Genomic DNA, 17,627 nt, shown 5'->3' on the forward strand with positions numbered 1-17,627 from the left:
GAAACTCTCTGAGATGGGCTAAAGCTGGGTCAGTGTGATATAAAGAGATATGGAGAGCACGACTGAAACTCTCTGAGCTGGGCTAAAGCTGGGTCAGTGTGATATAAAGAGATATGGAGAGCACGACTGAAACTCTCTGAGATGGGCTAAAGCTGGGTCAGTGTGATATAAAGAGATATGGAGAGCACAACTGAAACTCTCTGAGATGGGCTAAAGCTGGGTCAGTGAGATATGGAGAGCACGACTGAAACTCTCTGAGCTGGGCTAAAGCTGGGTCAGTGAGATATGGAGAGCACGACTGAAACTCTCTGAGCTGGGCTAAAGCTGGGTCAGTGAGATATGGAGAGCACGACTGAAACTCTCTGAGCTGGGCTAAAGCTGGGTCAGTGAGATATGGAGAGCACGACTGAAACTCTCTGAGCTGGGCTTAAGCTGGGTCAGTGAGATATGGAGAACACGACTGAAACTCTCTGAGCTGGGCTAAAGCTGGGTCAGTGAGATATGGAGAACACGACTGAAACTCTCTGAGCTGGGCTAAAGCTGGGTCAGTGTGATATGGAGAACACGACTGAAACTCTCTGAGCTGGGCTAAAGCTGGGTCAGTGAGATATGGAGAACACGACTGAAACTCTCTGAGCTGGGCTAAAGCTGGGTCAGTGAGATATGGAGAACACGACTGAAACTCTCTGAGCTTGGCTAAAGCTGGGTCAGTGTGATATGGAGAACACGACTGAAACTCTCTGAGCTGGGCTAAAGCTGGGTCAGTGTGATATAAAGAGATATGGAGAACACGACTGAAACTCTCTGAGCTGGGCTAAAGCTGGGTCAGTGTGATATGGAGAACACGACTGAAACTCTCTGAGCTGGGCTAAAGCTGGGTCAGTGAGATATGGAGGACACGACTGAAACTCTCTGAGCTGGGCTAAAGCTGGGTCAGTGTGATATGGAGAACACGACTGAAACTCTCTGAGCTGGGCTAAAGCTGGGTCAGTGAGATATGGAGAACACGACTGAAACTCTCTGAGCTGGGCTAAAGCTGGGTCAGTGAGATATGGAGAACACGACTGAAACTCTCTGAGCTGGGCTAAAGCTGGGTCAGTGAGATATGGAGAACACGACTGAAACTCTCTGAGCTGGGCTAAAGCTGGGTCAGTGAGATATAAAGAGATATGGAGAACACGACTGAAACTCTCTGAGCTGGGCTAAAGCTGGGTCAGTGAGATATGGAGGACACGACTGAAACTCTCTGAGCTGGGCTAAAGCTGGGTCAGTGAGATATGGAGAACACGACTGAAACTCTCTGAGCTGGGCTAAAGCTGGGTCAGTGAGATATGGAGAGCACGACTGAAACTCTCTGAGCTGGGCTAAAGCTGGGTCAGTGAGATATGGAGAACACGACTGAAACTCTCTGAGCTGGGCTAAAGCTGGGTCAGTGTGATATACAGAGATATGGAGAGCACAACTGAAACTCTCTAAGCTGGGCTAAAGCTGGGTCAGTGAGATATGGAGAACACGACTGAAACTCTCTGAGCTGGGCTAAAGCTGGATCAGTGAGATATGGAGAGCACGACTGAAACTCTCTGAGCTGGGCTAAAGCTGGGTCAGTGAGATATGGAGAGCACGACTGAAACTCTCTGAGCTGGGCTAAAGCTGGGTCAGTGAGATATGGAGAGCACGACTGAAACTCTCTGAGCTGGGCTAAAGCTGGGTCAGTGAGATATGGAGAACACGACTGAAACTCTCTGAGCTGGGCTAAAGCTGGGTCAGTGAGATATGGAGAACACGACTGAAACTCTCTGAGCTGGGCTAAAGCTGGGTCAGTGTGATATGGAGGACACGACTGAAACTCTCTGAGCTGGGCTAAAGCTGGGTCAGTGTGATATGGAGAACACGACTGAAACTCTCTGAGCTGGGCTAAAGCTGGGTCAGTGAGATATGGAGAGCACGGCTGAAACTCTCTGAGCTGGGCTAAAGCTGGGTCAGTGAGATATGGAGAGCACGACTGAAACTCTCTGAGCTGGGCTAAAGCTGGGTCAGTGTGATATGGAGAACACAACTGAAACTCTCTGAGCTGGGCTAAAGCTGGGTCAGACAGGGTTACAGACTCTGACACAGCCGGAGAACAAACACTGTTATAGATGAGAAGTTTGAGCATCAAACAAACATTAGAATTAGAAAAGCAGCTGCGCTCACAATACATTCACAGAAGGGTCGTTTCCGTGGCAACTGCTCTATTATTGTGTTTACAGCTGGAGTTGGAAATATTTGTCTGCAGGATGACTCGTCTATATACTCCAGTTCCTGTGAATCACAGCAGATCTCAGGAGTGTAGCTTACAGGGAAACTGTAGCTCACAGAAAACTAACCTTTTCTCATCTTTTACTCACTGCATTCCAAACCTGTGTGACTTTATGTGCGGCATGAAAGGCAACAGGATCTAAAACAACATTAGACACAAATGACTTTGATTGATTGGACAAAATAAATAAAAATCTATCTTTGAGTGCCCCGTTCCATATGAAGGTGATGACAGAATATTCATTTTTCGGCTGGACATTCGGAAGCTTTGTGCCTGCGTCTGGTGTAATGTGTCAAACGTCAGCGGAGGAATATCTGAGTTACTGAAGCCATTCCTCAACACATATTAGCTGATCACGAACACAAGCCGAGGTCAGGAATGCAGTGCTTTGCCTCTGAGAATGAACAGCTCTGCATTATTTTACAGATGGAGCACAATACAGCTTTTGTGGACATGATGTCATCCTTAGGGAAAGATAACTCCACCGCTGGTCATAATCTCAGATTGCTTGTGTTTCGACCCAACAGAGGAGCTGTGCCAACTATCTGTCATTCTGAGGGTAATTAGGGTAAAGAATGGGGTTCTCCTCTATGCCCCTTCTGTGACCTTGAGCTCCTCATAAAACAATGAGCCTCACCTGCATATATTTGGGTTATATTCCTTTAATAACTGAGTCTCTTTAAGCCACTGTGCCTTAAAACTATTAAGGAGAACTATACAATATAGCAACTTTCGGCATTAAATGAACAGAAAGACATATGGACATCATAATAAATTATGAAGATGGCCAATCAAATCAAAGAGGGCGGGGCTTAACTGTTCCAACCAGAAGCAAGTTTTAGCAGTGAAAGAGTGTGTTGTATGATGTTCAACCTACAAATGTAATATTGGACAACTGTTTTACAATATAAATGATCAGCGACCGAAAGTAATATCCAGTGATGCAAACTACTCAACATGTTGATGATCTTAACTGTATATGTGATTGAAGTTTACATTAACAGAAACATTCCATTGCAAAAACGTTGAAAACACTGTTAAAATAGTTAAAAGTGCTATGCAAACCAGATTACCACAGGAACAGAACAAGGCTTCATTTCTGTTACTGCAACTTCCAAAAACCCTGGTGAAGTTTTGATTGGTTTGCACGAATCGATTCAGTCCGCGGTTGTTTCAAAGAATCGCTTCGAAAAACAGATTCAGCCATTATTTCCCGCCATAACGCATCCCGTGACCATGACGTCAGGTTCACACGCTGGAAACCAGACATGATTCAGTTCATATAAACAACAATCATTTAGAAACTTAATATAATTAGCCTTTTCATTAAACAATAAGCTACTAAAATTAGTTTGCATCTCTTGGCTGATAAAAATATTTGCATATACACTTTTGCTCGTAATAAAATGCTGTTACATATTAAAATCAACTCTGTTTGATTGGTGGGTCAGATTCAATCAACTCTTAAACACATCTCCAGTACATTATATGTGTAACATTTCTGTTAAAGTAACTTTACTGTTAAGGCTACTTTTCGCCCCATCAATCAAATGTCCCTCTGCTCTTCTTAATCATCTTGTTCAAGCACAATGTGTCTGAAAACCAGCGTTTGTCTTCCCAAAGGACAGATTCAACAGACACGATTCATTCTCAGCTTCAGGCCGTTCAGGGGTGCGTTTCCCAAAGCCAACTATGGTCGCAAGTTCCGTCGTTACCAATAGAGTTCAATGGAAATTGCGATCAACGACGCTGTTGGGAAATGCACCCCAGATCGGGTTCTCAAAAGAACGAGTCGTTCACTAATCGAATATGCCCCCCACTAACCAGAGCAGCTTATATACATCAGTGTAACACATAAACACGAGATATTGATGCTGTGCCATACCTGAGTGCAGGGAGAATGCGCGCGCCGGAGGACAGAAGCTGACAGTGATGAAGATGAAGATGAAGAAGACTCTCCAGCTCCACACTCTGCTGATCAGAAATAAAGATGAAGATGAGCTGAGGCCAGATGATTCTCAGAATGAAGTGAATTAAATATGAAGCACATGCACAGGACAGGTCAGTCACCTGAGCACGGAGGCGCGTGCACGAGCCATGCCTGTGGTCCAGGAGGTGTTCGTGTGTCGGGTCCCGTTAGAGACTGTGATCTCTCTCTCACACACACACACACACATACTCTCTCTCTCTCTCTCTCTCTCTCTCTCTCTCTCTCTCTCTCTCTCTCTCTCTCTCTCTCTCTCTCTCTGCCGTCGGACTGATCGAGAGCAGCTCCACGTGAACAAAGGCAGTCTCAGTTCGGACTCTGAAATACGACTCCAGCTCCTCCTCAACTCCACACACTCCACAGTCACACACACACACTCAGATTCAGAGTGAAATCCTCAACTCCACACACACTCCAAAGTCACACACACTCAGATTCAGAGTGAAATCCTCAACTCCTCACACACTCAGATTCAGAGTGAAATCCTCAACTCCACACACACTCCACAGGCACACACACTCAGATTCAGAGTGAAATCCTCAACTCCACACACACTCCACAGACACACACACAGAAAATGTGACTTCTCCAAATACGTCTTGGGGTCTTAAAATGGCATTACATACATAAATTACATAACATAAAATAAAATAGAAGAAACAGTTGAGCGATGACTGAAACTGTCTTTTATCGAGAGTTAAAGACTTGTGTTATTTAAGAGTGAGGGATTGACGAACATTATGAACACAATCATCATGATTCTGTGATTCTTCTGCAAACATCATGCTAAATCATAAATCATGATGTCAGATAATCATCATGCTAAATCATAAATCATGATGTCAGATAAACATCATGTTAAATCATAAATCATGATGTCAGATAATCATCATGTTAAATCATAAATCATGATGTCAGATAAACATCATGTTAAATCATAAATCATGATGTCAGATAATCATCAGGTTAAATCATAAATCATGATGTCAGATAATCATCATGTTAAATCATAAATCATGATGTCAGATAATCATCAGGTTAAATCATAAATCATGATGTCAGATAATCATCATGTTAAATCATAAATCATGATGTCAGATAATCATCATGTTAAATCATAATCCATGATGTCAGATAATCATCATGTTAAATCATAAATCATGATGTCAGATAATCATCATGCTAAATCATAAATCATGATGTCAGATAATCATCATGTTAAATCATAAATCATGATGTCAGATAATCATCATGTTAAATCATAAATCATGATGTCAGATAATCATCATGTTAAATCATAAATCATGATGTCAGATAATCATCAGGTTAAATCATAAATCATGATGTCAGATAATCATCATGCTAAATCATAAATCATGATGTCAGATAATCATCATGTTAAATCATAAATCATGATGTCAGATAATCATCAGGTTAAATCATAAATCATGATGTCAGATAATCATCAGGTTAAATCATAAATCATGATGTCAGATAATCATCAGGTTAAATCATAAATCATGATGTCAGATAATCATCAGGTTAAATCATAAATCATGATGTCAGATAATCATCATGTTAAATCATAAATCATGATGTCAGATAATCATCATGTTAAATCATAATCCATGATGTCAGATAATCATCATGTTAAATCATAAATCATGATGTCAGATAATCATCATGCTAAATCATAAATCATGATGTCAGATAATCATCATGTTAAATCATAAATCATGATGTCAGATAATCATCATGTTAAATCATAAATCATGATGTCAGATAATCATCATGTTAAATCATAAATCATGATGTCAGATAATCATCATGTTAAATCATAAATCATGATGTCAGATAATCATCATGTTAAATCATAAATCATGATGTCAGATAATCATCATGTTAAATCATAAATCATGATGTCAGATAATCATCATGTTAAATCATAAATCATGATGTCAGATAAACATCATGTTAAATCATAAATCATGATGTCAGATAATCATCATGTTAAATCATAAATCATGATGTCAGATAATCATCATGTTAAATCATAAATCATGATGTCAGATAATCATCATGTTAAATCATAAATCATGATGTCAGATAATCATCATGTTAAATCATAATCCATGATGTCAGATAATCATCATGTTAAATCATAATCCATGATGTCAGATAATCATCATGCTAAATCATAAATCATGATGTCAGATAATCATCATGTTAAATCATAAATCATGATGTCAGATAATCATCATGTTAAATCATAAATCATGATGTCAGATAATCATCAGGTTAAATCATAAATCATGATGTCAGATAATCATCATGTTAAATCATAAATCATGATGTCAGATAATCATCATGTTAAATCATAAATCATGATGTCAGATAATCATCATGTTAAATCATAAATCATGATGTCAGATAATCATCATGTTAAATCATAAATCATGATGTCAGATAAACATCATGTTAAATCATAAATCATGATGTCAGATAATCATCATGTTAAATCATAAATCATGATGTCAGATAATCATCATGTTAAATCATAAATCATGATGTCAGATAATCATCATGTTAAATCATAAATCATGATGTCAGATAATCATCATGTTAAATCATAATCCATGATGTCAGATAATCATCATGTTAAATCATAATCCATGATGTCAGATAATCATCATGCTAAATCATAAATCATGATGTCAGATAATCATCAGGTTAAATCATAAATCATGATGTCAGATAATCATCATGTTAAATCATAAATCATGATGTCAGATAATCATCATGTTAAATCATAATCCATGATGTCAGATAATCATCATGTTAAATCATAATCCATGATGTCAGATAATCATCATGTTAAATCATAAATCATGATGTCAGATAATCATCATGCTAAATCATAAATCATGATGTCAGATAATCATCAGGTTAAATCATAAATCATGATGTCAGATAATCATCATGTTAAATCATAATCCATGATGTCAGATAATCATCATGCTAAATCATAAATCATGATGTCAGATAATCATCATGTTAAATCATAAATCATGATGTCAGATAATCATCATGTTAAATCATAATCCATGATGTCAGATAATCATCATGCTAAATCATAAATCATGATGTCAGATAATCATCAGGTTAAATCATAAATCATGATGTCAGATAATCATCATGTTAAATCATAATCCATGATGTCAGATAATCATCATGCTAAATCATAAATCATGATGTCAGATAATCATCATGTTAAATCATAAATCATGATGTCAGATAATCATCATGTTAAATCATAATCCATGATGTCAGATAATCATCATGCTAAATCATAAATCATGATGTCAGATAATCATCATGCTAAATCATAAATCATGATGTCAGATAATCATCAGGTTAAATCATAATCCATGATGTCAGATAATCATCAGGTTAAATCATAAATCATGATGTCAGATAATCATCATGTTAAATCATAAATCATGATGTCAGATAATCATCATGTTAAATCATAAATCATGATGTCAGATAATCATCATGTTAAATCATAAATCATGATGTCAGATAATCATCAGGTTAAATCACTCATAAAGCCTCTGATGTCAGATAATCATCAGGTTAAATCACTCATAAAGCCTCTGATGTCACGTCTGCGAATGGGTTCATGCATTGATTTACTGATGATGGATTTACATTTACTCATTTAGCAGAAGCTTTTATCCAAAGCGACTTACAAGTGAGAACAATAGAAGCAGTTAAACTAACAATAGGACAACAATACGCAAGTGCTATGACCCCTCTCAGTTTAATTTAGTGCCCTAACCCTTCATGTTCATACTTTTAAGTTGGCCAACATTTCTAAAAATCCTTTTTTTGTATTGGTCTTAAGTAATATTCTAATTTTCGGAGATACTGTATTTGGGATTTGCATTAGCTTTCAGTTTTAATCATCACAATTAAATAAAATAAACATTTGAAATATATCATGTGTCTATGTGTAATGAATGAATATAATATCCAAATGTAACTTTTTGAACGGAATTACTGAAATAAATCAACTTTTTGATGATATTAAATTATATGACCAGCACCTGTATAAGAGGTTATTCTGTGCGCCGCAGTTCTCAGGTGTCAGTCAAATGCATCACGACGTCCAGTAAATCACTCAAGGGAAGATTTATTTTGCAATACACCAAAACACTTTATTACGCACAGCATTTTATCAGAAACAGCCAGCTGGATGGAAACAGGGTTTTTGTGCACATTTTCACTTTGCTGATAACAGAACTGTGGAAAAAGGCGTATGGAAACGTGGCCAATGATGCGGCATTGGTGCATGACTGAGTGAATAATTCAAATCCAGCTTTAATTCAAAGCTTTCAAAAGACTTCAGAAGAACTGAACTGCAGCACACACACACACACAAACACGCAGTCCCTAATGTTGTGATTGTATTGAAAAGAGCAGCATGAACATTCTTCTAAATATCTTCTTTTATGGTCCGAAGTCATACAGTTGAGGATGGATGATCTTTGAGTCGACTGTGTTAGTCTGGGTTAGTCAAACCACCGACTGGACGTCTCTCGACTCATTTACCTCGTCCTCGTCCATCATCACAATGAGATAACAGTGAGATAACAGTGAGATGACATTCCTGTCCTGATATAGCGGCGTCACGGATCCTGATAATACTTCCGAAGCTCCGAGAGCATTCCTCTGACAGGCCGAGTGAACAAACCATCGAAAACCCCACGAAACCCTCGTTTGGTGTGTTTCAAGTGTTTTGTGTGTTTCGAGTGTTTCGTGTGTTTCTTGTGTATGTTAGAGATGCGCGGATGGACTATTATTTCATCCGCAACCGGATCACAAAACTCATCATCCGTCCGCCATCCATCCACACCAACGTTTTTGACCAATTTTCCCGCCCGCCTTCCGCTGATACAAGGCGCTGATGATGACAGCCGTGAAACTAGAAACCGCCCGCCACCCGCCCGAATTTCATTAAAACATTTTTTTTCGTCACGTCACCCGCCCGATCCGTGGTTTATTCGCGGAGTCCGCAGCTATAACCACCAACCGCGCATCTCTAGCATATGTGTGTTTCGAGTGTTTCGTGTGTTTCGTGTGTTTCGAGTGTTTCGAGTGTTTCGAGTGTTTCGAGTGTTTCGAGTGTTTCGTGTGTTTCGAGTGTTTCGAGTGTTTCGTGTGTTTCGTGTGTTTCGTGTGTTTCGTGTGTTTCGAGTGTTTCGTGTGTTTCGTGTGTTTCGAATGTTTCGTGTGTTTCGAGTGTTTCGTGTGTTTCGAGTGTTTCGAGTGTTTCGTGTGTTTCGTGTGTTTCGAGTGTTTCGAGTGTTTCGAGTGTTTCGAGTGTTTCGGGTGTTTCGGGTGTTTCGTGTGTTTCATGTGTTTCGTGTGTTTCGTGTGTTTCGAGTGTTTCGAGTGTTTCCAGTGTTTCGAGTGTTTCGAGTGTTTCGAGTGTTTCGTGTGTTTCGTGTGTTTCGTGTGTTTCGACTGTTTCGTGTGTTTCGTGTGTTTCGAGTGTTTCGTGTGTTTCGAGTGTTTCGTGTGTTTCGAGTGTTTCGAGTGTTTCGAGTGTTTCGAGTGTTTCGTGTGTTTCGAGTGTTTCGAGTGTTTCGTGTGTTTCGAGTGTTTCGAGTGTTTCGTGTGTTTCGACTGTTTCGTGTGTTTCGAGTGTTTCGTGTGTTTCGAGTGTTTCGAGTGTTTCGTGTGTTTCGAGTGTTTCGTTTGTTTCGAGTGTTTCGTGTGTTTCGAGTGTTTCGAGTGTTTCGTGTGTTTCGAGTGATTCGTGTGTTTCGTGTGTTTCGTGTGTTTCGTGTGTTTCGAGTGTTTCGTGTGTTTCGTGTGTTTCGTGTGTTTCGTGTGTTTCGACTGTTTCGTGTGTTTCGTGTGTTTCGTGTGTTTCGTGTGTTTCGTGTGTTTCGAGTGTTTCATGTGTGTTAAGTGTGTTTCGTGTTTTTCGAGTGTTTCATGTGTGTTAAGTGTGTTTCGTGTTTTTCGAGTGTTTCATGTGTGTTAAGTGTGTTTCGTGTTTTTCGAGTGTTTCATGTGTGTTAAGTGTGTTTCGAGTGTTTCGAGTGTTTCGAATGTTTCGTGGGTTTCAAGTGTTTCGTGTGTTTCGTGTGTTTCGTGTGTTTCGAGTGTTTCGTGTGTTTTGTGGGTTTCGTGTGTTTCGAGTGTTTCGTGTGTTTCGAGTGTTTCGTGTGTTTCGAGTGTTTCGAGTGTTTCGTGTGTTTCGAGTGTTTCGTGTGTTTCGAGTGTTTCGAGTGTTTCGTGTGTTTCGAGTGTTTCGAGTGTTTCGGGTGTTTCGGGTGTTTCGTGTGTTTCGTGTGTTTCGTGTGTTTCGTGTGTTTCGAGTGTTTCGAGTGTTTCCAGTGTTTCGAGTGTTTCGAGTGTTTCGAGTGTTTCGTGTGTTTCGAGTGTTTCGAGTGTTTCGTGTGTTTCGTGTGTTTCGTGTGTTTCGTGTGTTTCGTGTGTTTCGACTGTTTCGTGTGTTTCGTGTGTTTCGAGTGTTTCGTGTGTTTCGAGTGTTTCGTGTGTTTCGAGTGTTTCGAGTGTTTCGAGTGTTTCGAGTGTTTCGTGTGTTTCGAGTGTTTCGAGTGTTTCGTGTGTTTCGAGTGTTTCGAGTGTTTCGTGTGTTTCGACTGTTTCGTGTGTTTCGAGTGTTTCGTGTGTTTCGAGTGTTTCGAGTGTTTCGTGTGTTTCGAGTGTTTCGTTTGTTTCGAGTGTTTCGTGTGTTTCGAGTGTTTCGAGTGTTTCGTGTGTTTCGAGTGTTTCGTGTGTTTCGTGTGTTTCGAGTGTTTCGAGTGTTTCGTGTGTTTCGTGTGTTTCGTGTGTTTCGAGTGTTTCGAGTGTTTCGAGTGTTTCGAGTGTTTCGTGTGTTTCGTGTGTTTCGTGTGTTTCGAGTGTTTCGTGTGTTTCGTGTGTTTCGTGTGTTTCGTGTGTTTCGTGTGTTTCGACTGTTTCGTGTGTTTCGTGTGTTTCGAGTGTTTCGTGTGTTTCGTGTGTTTCGTGTGTTTCGAGTGTTTCATGTGTGTTAAGTGTGTTTCGTGTTTTTCGAGTGTTTCATGTGTGTTAAGTGTGTTTCGAGTGTTTCGAGTGTTTCGAATGTTTCGTGGGTTTCAAGTGTTTCGTGTGTTTCGTGTGTTTCGTGTGTTTCGTGTGTTTCGAGTGTTTCGTGTGTTTTGTGGGTTTCGTGTGTTTCGAGTGTTTCGTGTGTTTCGAGTGTTTCGTGTGTTTCGAGTGTTTCGAGTGTATGTGCGTTTCGAGGGTTTCGAGTGTTTCGGGTGTTTTGTGTGTTTCGTTTGTTTCGAGTGTTTCGTGTGTTTCGAGTGTTTCGTGTGTTTTGTGGGTTTCGAGTGTTTCGAGTGTTTCGTGTGTTTCGAGTGTTTCGTGTGTTTCGAGTGTTTCGTGTGTTTCGAGTGTTTCGTGTGTTTCGTGTGTTTCGAGTGTTTCGTGTGTTTCGAATGTTTCGTGGGTTTCAAGTGTTTCGTGTGTTTCGTGTGTTTCGTGTGTTTCGTGTGTTTCGAGTGTTTCGTGTGTTTCGAGTGTTTCGTGTGTTTCGAGTGTTTCGTGTGTTTCGAGTGTTTCGTGTGTTTCGTGTGTTTCGAGTGTTTCGTGTGTTTCGAATGTTTCGTGGGTTTCAAGTGTTTCGTGTGTTTCGTGTGTTTCGTGTGTTTCGAGTGTTTCGAGTGTTTCGAATGTTTCGTGGGTTTCAAGTGTTTCGTGTGTTTCGTGTGTTTCGTGTGTTTCGTGTGTTTCGAGTGTTTCGTGTGTTTTGTGGGTTTCGAGTGTTTCGAGTGTTTCGTGTGTTTCGAGTGTTTCGTGTGTTTCGAGTGTTTCGTGTGTTTCGAGTGTTTCGAGTGTATGTGCGTTTCGAGGGTTTCGAGTGTTTCGGGTGTTTTGTGTGTTTCGTTTGTTTCGAGTGTTTTGTGTGTTTCGTGTGTTTTGAGTGTTTTTTGTGTTCGTGTGTCTCGAGTGTTTGGTGTGTTTCGTTTGTTTCGGGTGTTTTGTGTGTTTCGTGTGTTTTGAGTGTTTTTTGTGTTTGTGTGTCTCGAGTGTCTTGAGTGTTTTTTTGTGTTCTGAGTGTTTCGATTGTTTTGAGTGTTTTGTGTGTTTCGAGTGTTTTGTGTGTTCGTGTGTTTCGAGTATTTCGAGTGTTTCGTCTGTTTCGAATGTTTTCTGTGTTTTGAGTATTTTGAGTGTTTCAAGTGTTTCGTGTGTTTCGAGTGTTTCGAGTGTATGTGCGTTTCGAGGGTTTCGAGTGTTTCGGGTGTTTTGTGTGTTTCGTTTGTTTCGAGTGTTTTGTGTGTTTCGTGTGTTTTGAGTGTTTTTTGTGTTCGTGTGTCTCGAGTGTTTGGTGTGTTTCGTTTGTTTCGGGTGTTTTGTGTGTTTCGTGTGTTTTGAGTGTTTTTGTGTTTGTGTGTCTCGAGTGTCTTGAGTGTTTTTTTGTGTTTTGAGTGTTTCGATTGTTTTGAGTGTTTTGTGTGTTTCGAGTGTTTTGTGTGTTCGTGTGTTTCAAGTGTTTCGAGTGTTTCGAGTGTTTCGTGTGTTTCGTGTGTTTCGTGTGTTTCGAGTGTTTGTGCGTTTCGAGGGTTTCGAGTGTTTCGGGTGTTTTGTGTGTTTCGTTTGTTTCGAGTGTTTTGTGAGTTTCGTGTGTTTTGAGTGTTTTTTGTGTTCGTGTGTCTCATGTGTTTCGTGTGTTTTGAGTGTTTTTTGTGTTCGTGTGTCTCGAGTGTTTGGTGTGTTTCGTTTGTTTCGGGTGTTTTGTGTGTTTCGTGTGTTTTGAGTGTTTTTTGTGTTTGTGTGTCTCAAGTGTCTTGAGTGTTTTTTTGTGTTTTGAGTGTTTCGATTGTTTTGAGTGTTTTGTGTGTTTCGAGTGTTTTGTGTGTTCGTGTGTTTCAAGTGTTTCGAGTGTTTCGAGTGTTTCGTGTGTTTCGTGTGTTTCGTGTGTTTCGAGTGTTTGTGCGTTTCGAGGGTTTCGAGTGTTTCGGGTGTTTTGTGTGTTTCGTTTGTTTCGAGTGTTTTGTGAGTTTCGTGTGTTTTGAGAGATTTTTGTGTTCGTGTGTCTCGAGTGTTTTGTGTGTTTCGTTTGTTTCGGGTGTTTTGTGTGTTTTGTGTGTTTTGAGTGTTTTTTTGTGTTTGCATGTCTCGAGTGTCTTGAGTGTTTCGTGTGTTTTGAGTGTTTCGTGTGTTTTGAGTGTTTTGTGTGTTTCGAGTGTTTTGTGTTCGTGTGTTTCGAGAATTTTGAGTGTTTCGTGTGTTTCGTCTGTTTCGAATGTTTTCTGTGTTTTGAGTATTTCGAGTGTTCCGTGTGTTTTGTGTGTTTCGTGTGTTTTGAGTGTTTCGTGTGTTTTGAGTGTTTTGTGTGTTTCGAGTGTTTTGTGTGTTTTGTGTGTTTTGAGTGTTTTTTTGTGTTTGTGTGTCTCGAGTGTCTTGAGTGTTTCGTGTGTTTTGAGTGTTTTGTGTGTTTCGAGTGTTTTGTGTGTTTGTGTGTTTTGAGTATTATGAGTGTTTCGTGTGTTTCGTCTGTTTCGAATGTTTTCTGTGTTTTGAGTATTTCGAGTGTTCCGTGTGTTTCGTGTGTTTTGTGTGTTTCGTGTGTTTTGAGTGTTTTTTGTGTTTGTGAGTCTCGAGTGTCTTGAGTGTTTCGTGTGTTTTGAGTGTTTCGTGTGTTTTGAGTGTTTTGTGTGTTTCGAGTGTTTTGTGTGTTCGTGTGTTTTGAGTATTTTGAGTGTTTCGTGTGTTTCGTCTGTTTCGAATGTTTTCTGTGTTCTGAGTATTTCGAGTGTTCCGTGTGTTTCGTGTGTTTTGTGTGTTTCGTGTGTTTTGAGTGTTTTTTGTGTTTGTGTGTCTCGAGTGTCTTGAGTGTTTTGTGTGTTTTGAGTGTTTCGTGTGTTTTGAGTGTTTTGTGTGTTTCGAGTGTTTTGTGTGTTCGTGTGTTTCGAGTATTTTGAGTGTTTCGTGTGTTTCGTCTGTTTCGAATGTTTTCTGTGTTTTGAGTATTTCGAGTGTTCCGTGTCATGGATGCTGCTGGTCTGTTCCAGGTTAAACTGTCTGTCTGTTAACTTGGCGCCTATCACTTGAGATGCAAGTCATCTTTTCTGCAACACAGAACATCTGGGACATTTTGCAATTCTTGGCACAGTCTCATGGGTTTTTGACTCAAAAGCAACAAATACTGTATTGCAAGGCAGCTTCAATGATTTTCTTTACTCTTAACACAAATATATTTACATATATATATATGTATAGTTCTGGACCCTGGCTGGAGTCAAAACCCTCAGTTTCTGAATGTCTTCTAAACTAAATTTCGTTTTAATCATCAAACTATTTTGCTGAGTACATGTGGCAATGCCTTCTGGGATTGAGAAAGTAGGTTAACTTGCTGGAGGAATGATCTCCATGGCAATATGGTGTTGTTGTCTGAAAATACTGAGAAGAGAATCGTGGGATTGAAGCTCGGGGTCCTGTGTGACTCCTGAGAATCTGATGCATTCTGTGACTCCACAGATCTTCAGTGGGAAACACATTTTAAAGAGATGTTTTAGAAGCCATTCGGTTCATGTTTGGACTGCTTTTTTATTTTATTTTGTTTGTTAAAAAAGTTCAATTCAGCATATAATTATTTGGAAATAATATACATATAGTCGTCCGTGAGGGGCTGCTGTCTTTTACTTTCATTTTGTATTTGTTAATAAAGTCTTTAAATGTTCACCGGTTCCCACCTCCTTCTTCCCACAGCTACGGACTGCATAGGAGTAGGAGCGCGCTGTCAGAGAGCCCTCACCGCTGTCGGGAATCCACGGTGCCCTCGAGCACGGTGAGCAGAGTCCGTCGCCATGAACACTCGAGGCGGTGTGTAAAAAGGCACTTTTTAAAAGTGTTTAGTGTGTTAAGAAACATTAATTAAAGTGTGCTGTTTGTGTGCACTTAAATGCATTAATATTATATTATGTGCAAGTACAGATTTTCAAAAATATACTTTTAAGATTACTAAAAGTGCACTTTAAGTTAATGCCCAGTCCCAAATGGCACACTTCATGTGGTCTTATATTGCCGGCGCGTGTTTGTTTAGCCAACTAGTCATTGTAGGGTTTAGAAGGTCTGGTGAGGCATCTGTGTGGCCAGTATGTGCCATCGATGTATAGCAGACTTCTGCCCGTCAGCCACGGCACTGTTGCATCACGAAACTGTGGAAGACCGTGAGGGCCGAAGTGCACGTCTCTTTCACAAGCGTACAAATGAAACTATAATGTTCTTCAAGCTACAAATGAAGACTTGAAAACAACACCAACCAATAAAACTGAGAATACATTAACCAAATCCTAATAAATCATCATTTGACTTCATCTGATGCTTGAATCACGTGTGTGGCCGTTCAAGTGAGAGGTTTACTTTAGCTTCGGCTGACTCCTGTCGTGTGCTGAGATTAGAACAGAGGAACTTGATGAGCTCACAGTCTTTGATCGGGCCACACACACACACACACACACATACACACACACACACACACACACACACACACACACACACACACACACACACACACACACACACACACAGAGACACACACACACGGGCTTCACAGGCGTTGTGTTCTCAGCTGCCACTGATTCAACATAGAGCTTTACATCAGCACTGACAGATCTCCCTCTCAAAGTTTACTGAAGAACTTTATTGATTTACTAATTTAGCTTGAACTATAGAAAGCAAACTTTTGTTTTGGTACTTAGACAATCAGTATGGAAGAAAAAACAATAGTGTTACAAACATTATGTGCAAAAAAAGTCAAGTCAAGTCACCTTTATTTATATAGTGCTTTTTACACTACAGATTGATTCAAAGCAGCTTTACAGATATAACAGGAAAATAATGCAACAAAGATTGTTTCTGCTGTACAGCAGATCTAGAAGAAAAAAGTCACAGTTCCGTTGTAAAGCAGTTCTGGAGAATAGAGTGATGTCATCGTCCAGCTCAGTTCCGTTCTCATACAGCAGCGTCAGTATACAGTCAGATCAATAATATTGTTGAATATTAAGTGTTCCCAACTAATAAAGCCAAAGGCGACAGTGGCAAGAACCCAATCTCCATCAGTGACAGAATGGAGGAAATGTTCTGCATTTAGGTAGTAGGAAATTACTAGTCATCTAATGTTTTATATCAGCTACGCATTCCGTTAATTTTGTGAATTGGTAAGTTTCGTTAGGTTTTGAGGAAATATAGAGCTGAGTATCATCAGCATAACAGTGAAAACTAATGCCATGTTTCCTAATGATATCTCCTAAAGGTAGCATGTACAGAGTGAACAGCAGCGGTCCTAGTACTGAGCCTTGTGGTACGCCATACTGAACTTGTGATCGATAAGATATCTCTTCATTTACTGCTACACACTGATAGCGGTCAGATAAATATGATTTAAACCATGCTAATGCAATTCCACTAATGCCAACATAGTTTTCTAGTCTATTTAAGAGAATGTTGTGGTCGATAGTATCAAATGCAGCACTAAGATCGAGTAACACTAATAGAGAGATACAACCACGATCGGATGATAAGAGCAAATCAGTACTATGATACGGTCTAAATCCTGACTGAAAATCCTGACAGACACCATTTCTTTCTAAAAAAGAACATAGTTGTGAGGATACTGCCTTTTCTAGCATCTCTTTCATTAGTTTAGTCGGTATAGGGTCTAACATACATGTTGTTGATATAGATGATTTAACGAGTTTAGACAATTCTTCCAATGAATGAATGGAATTTTCGTCAGTGAGACTACACTGCACTGTCTGATGTGATACTGTAGTACACTGTGTCATAGTTATAATTTTCTCCCTAATATTATCAATCTTGCAAGTAAATTAGTTCATAAAGAAACCCCAGAAGTCGAAGCTTTATTTCTTGTTAATTTAGCCACTGTATCAAATAAATACCTAGGGTTGTGTTTGTTTTCTTCTAAGAGAGAAGAAAAATAAGCAGATCTAGCAGTTTTTAAGGCCTTTCTCTATGTAATAGTGCCGTCTTTCCATGAAATGCGAAAAACCAAAAAACAGTTTTAGCCAGGTTTCTGACAAACACAGAACATCTAGGTTATAATTTGTAATCATATCATTAACAATAAGTGCTTTTGAAGAAAGTGATCTAACATTCAGCAACCCAAGCTGTCATTTGTTAATCTGTACAATATATTTTTTTAATTGTTGAACATTAATTCAATTTTTACCCTTAAAAGTGTTGTGTTGGCGTCCTTGTGTGTGGTGTATAGTGAAGCCAAAGACAAATTTCCACTTGTGGACAATAAAG

The 17,627-nt window shown here is 39.5% G+C and overlaps 1 protein-coding gene across 4 annotated transcripts in view; it reads right to left on the reverse strand.

Annotated features, from left to right (window-relative positions):
* col15a1a (collagen, type XV, alpha 1a) overlaps nucleotides 1–4,600 on the reverse strand; it is a 125,875-nt gene extending 121,275 nt beyond the window's left edge. Inside the window, exons 1-2 of one of the 4 annotated variants that reach the window (XM_077224976.1) lie at nucleotides 4,370–4,600; nucleotides 4,185–4,273 (exon numbers count right to left, since the gene is read on the reverse strand). In XM_077224976.1, the coding sequence (XP_077081091.1) occupies nucleotides 4,185–4,273; nucleotides 4,370–4,476 (196 nt within the window). In that variant the 5' untranslated portion in view covers nucleotides 4,477–4,600. The remainder of the gene's footprint in view (nucleotides 1–4,184; nucleotides 4,274–4,369) is intronic. The other 3 variants (XM_077224977.1, XM_077224978.1, XM_077224974.1) reach the window with 3 other exon arrangements.
* Nucleotides 4,601–17,627: the final 13,027 nt, after the last annotated feature.

This window comes from Siphateles boraxobius, unplaced genomic scaffold (genome assembly GCF_051911475.1).
Source record: "Siphateles boraxobius isolate OS27281-9 unplaced genomic scaffold, OSU_SipBor_1 97, whole genome shotgun sequence".
In the NCBI taxonomy this organism is placed as follows: domain Eukaryota; kingdom Metazoa; phylum Chordata; class Actinopteri; order Cypriniformes; family Leuciscidae; genus Siphateles; species Siphateles boraxobius.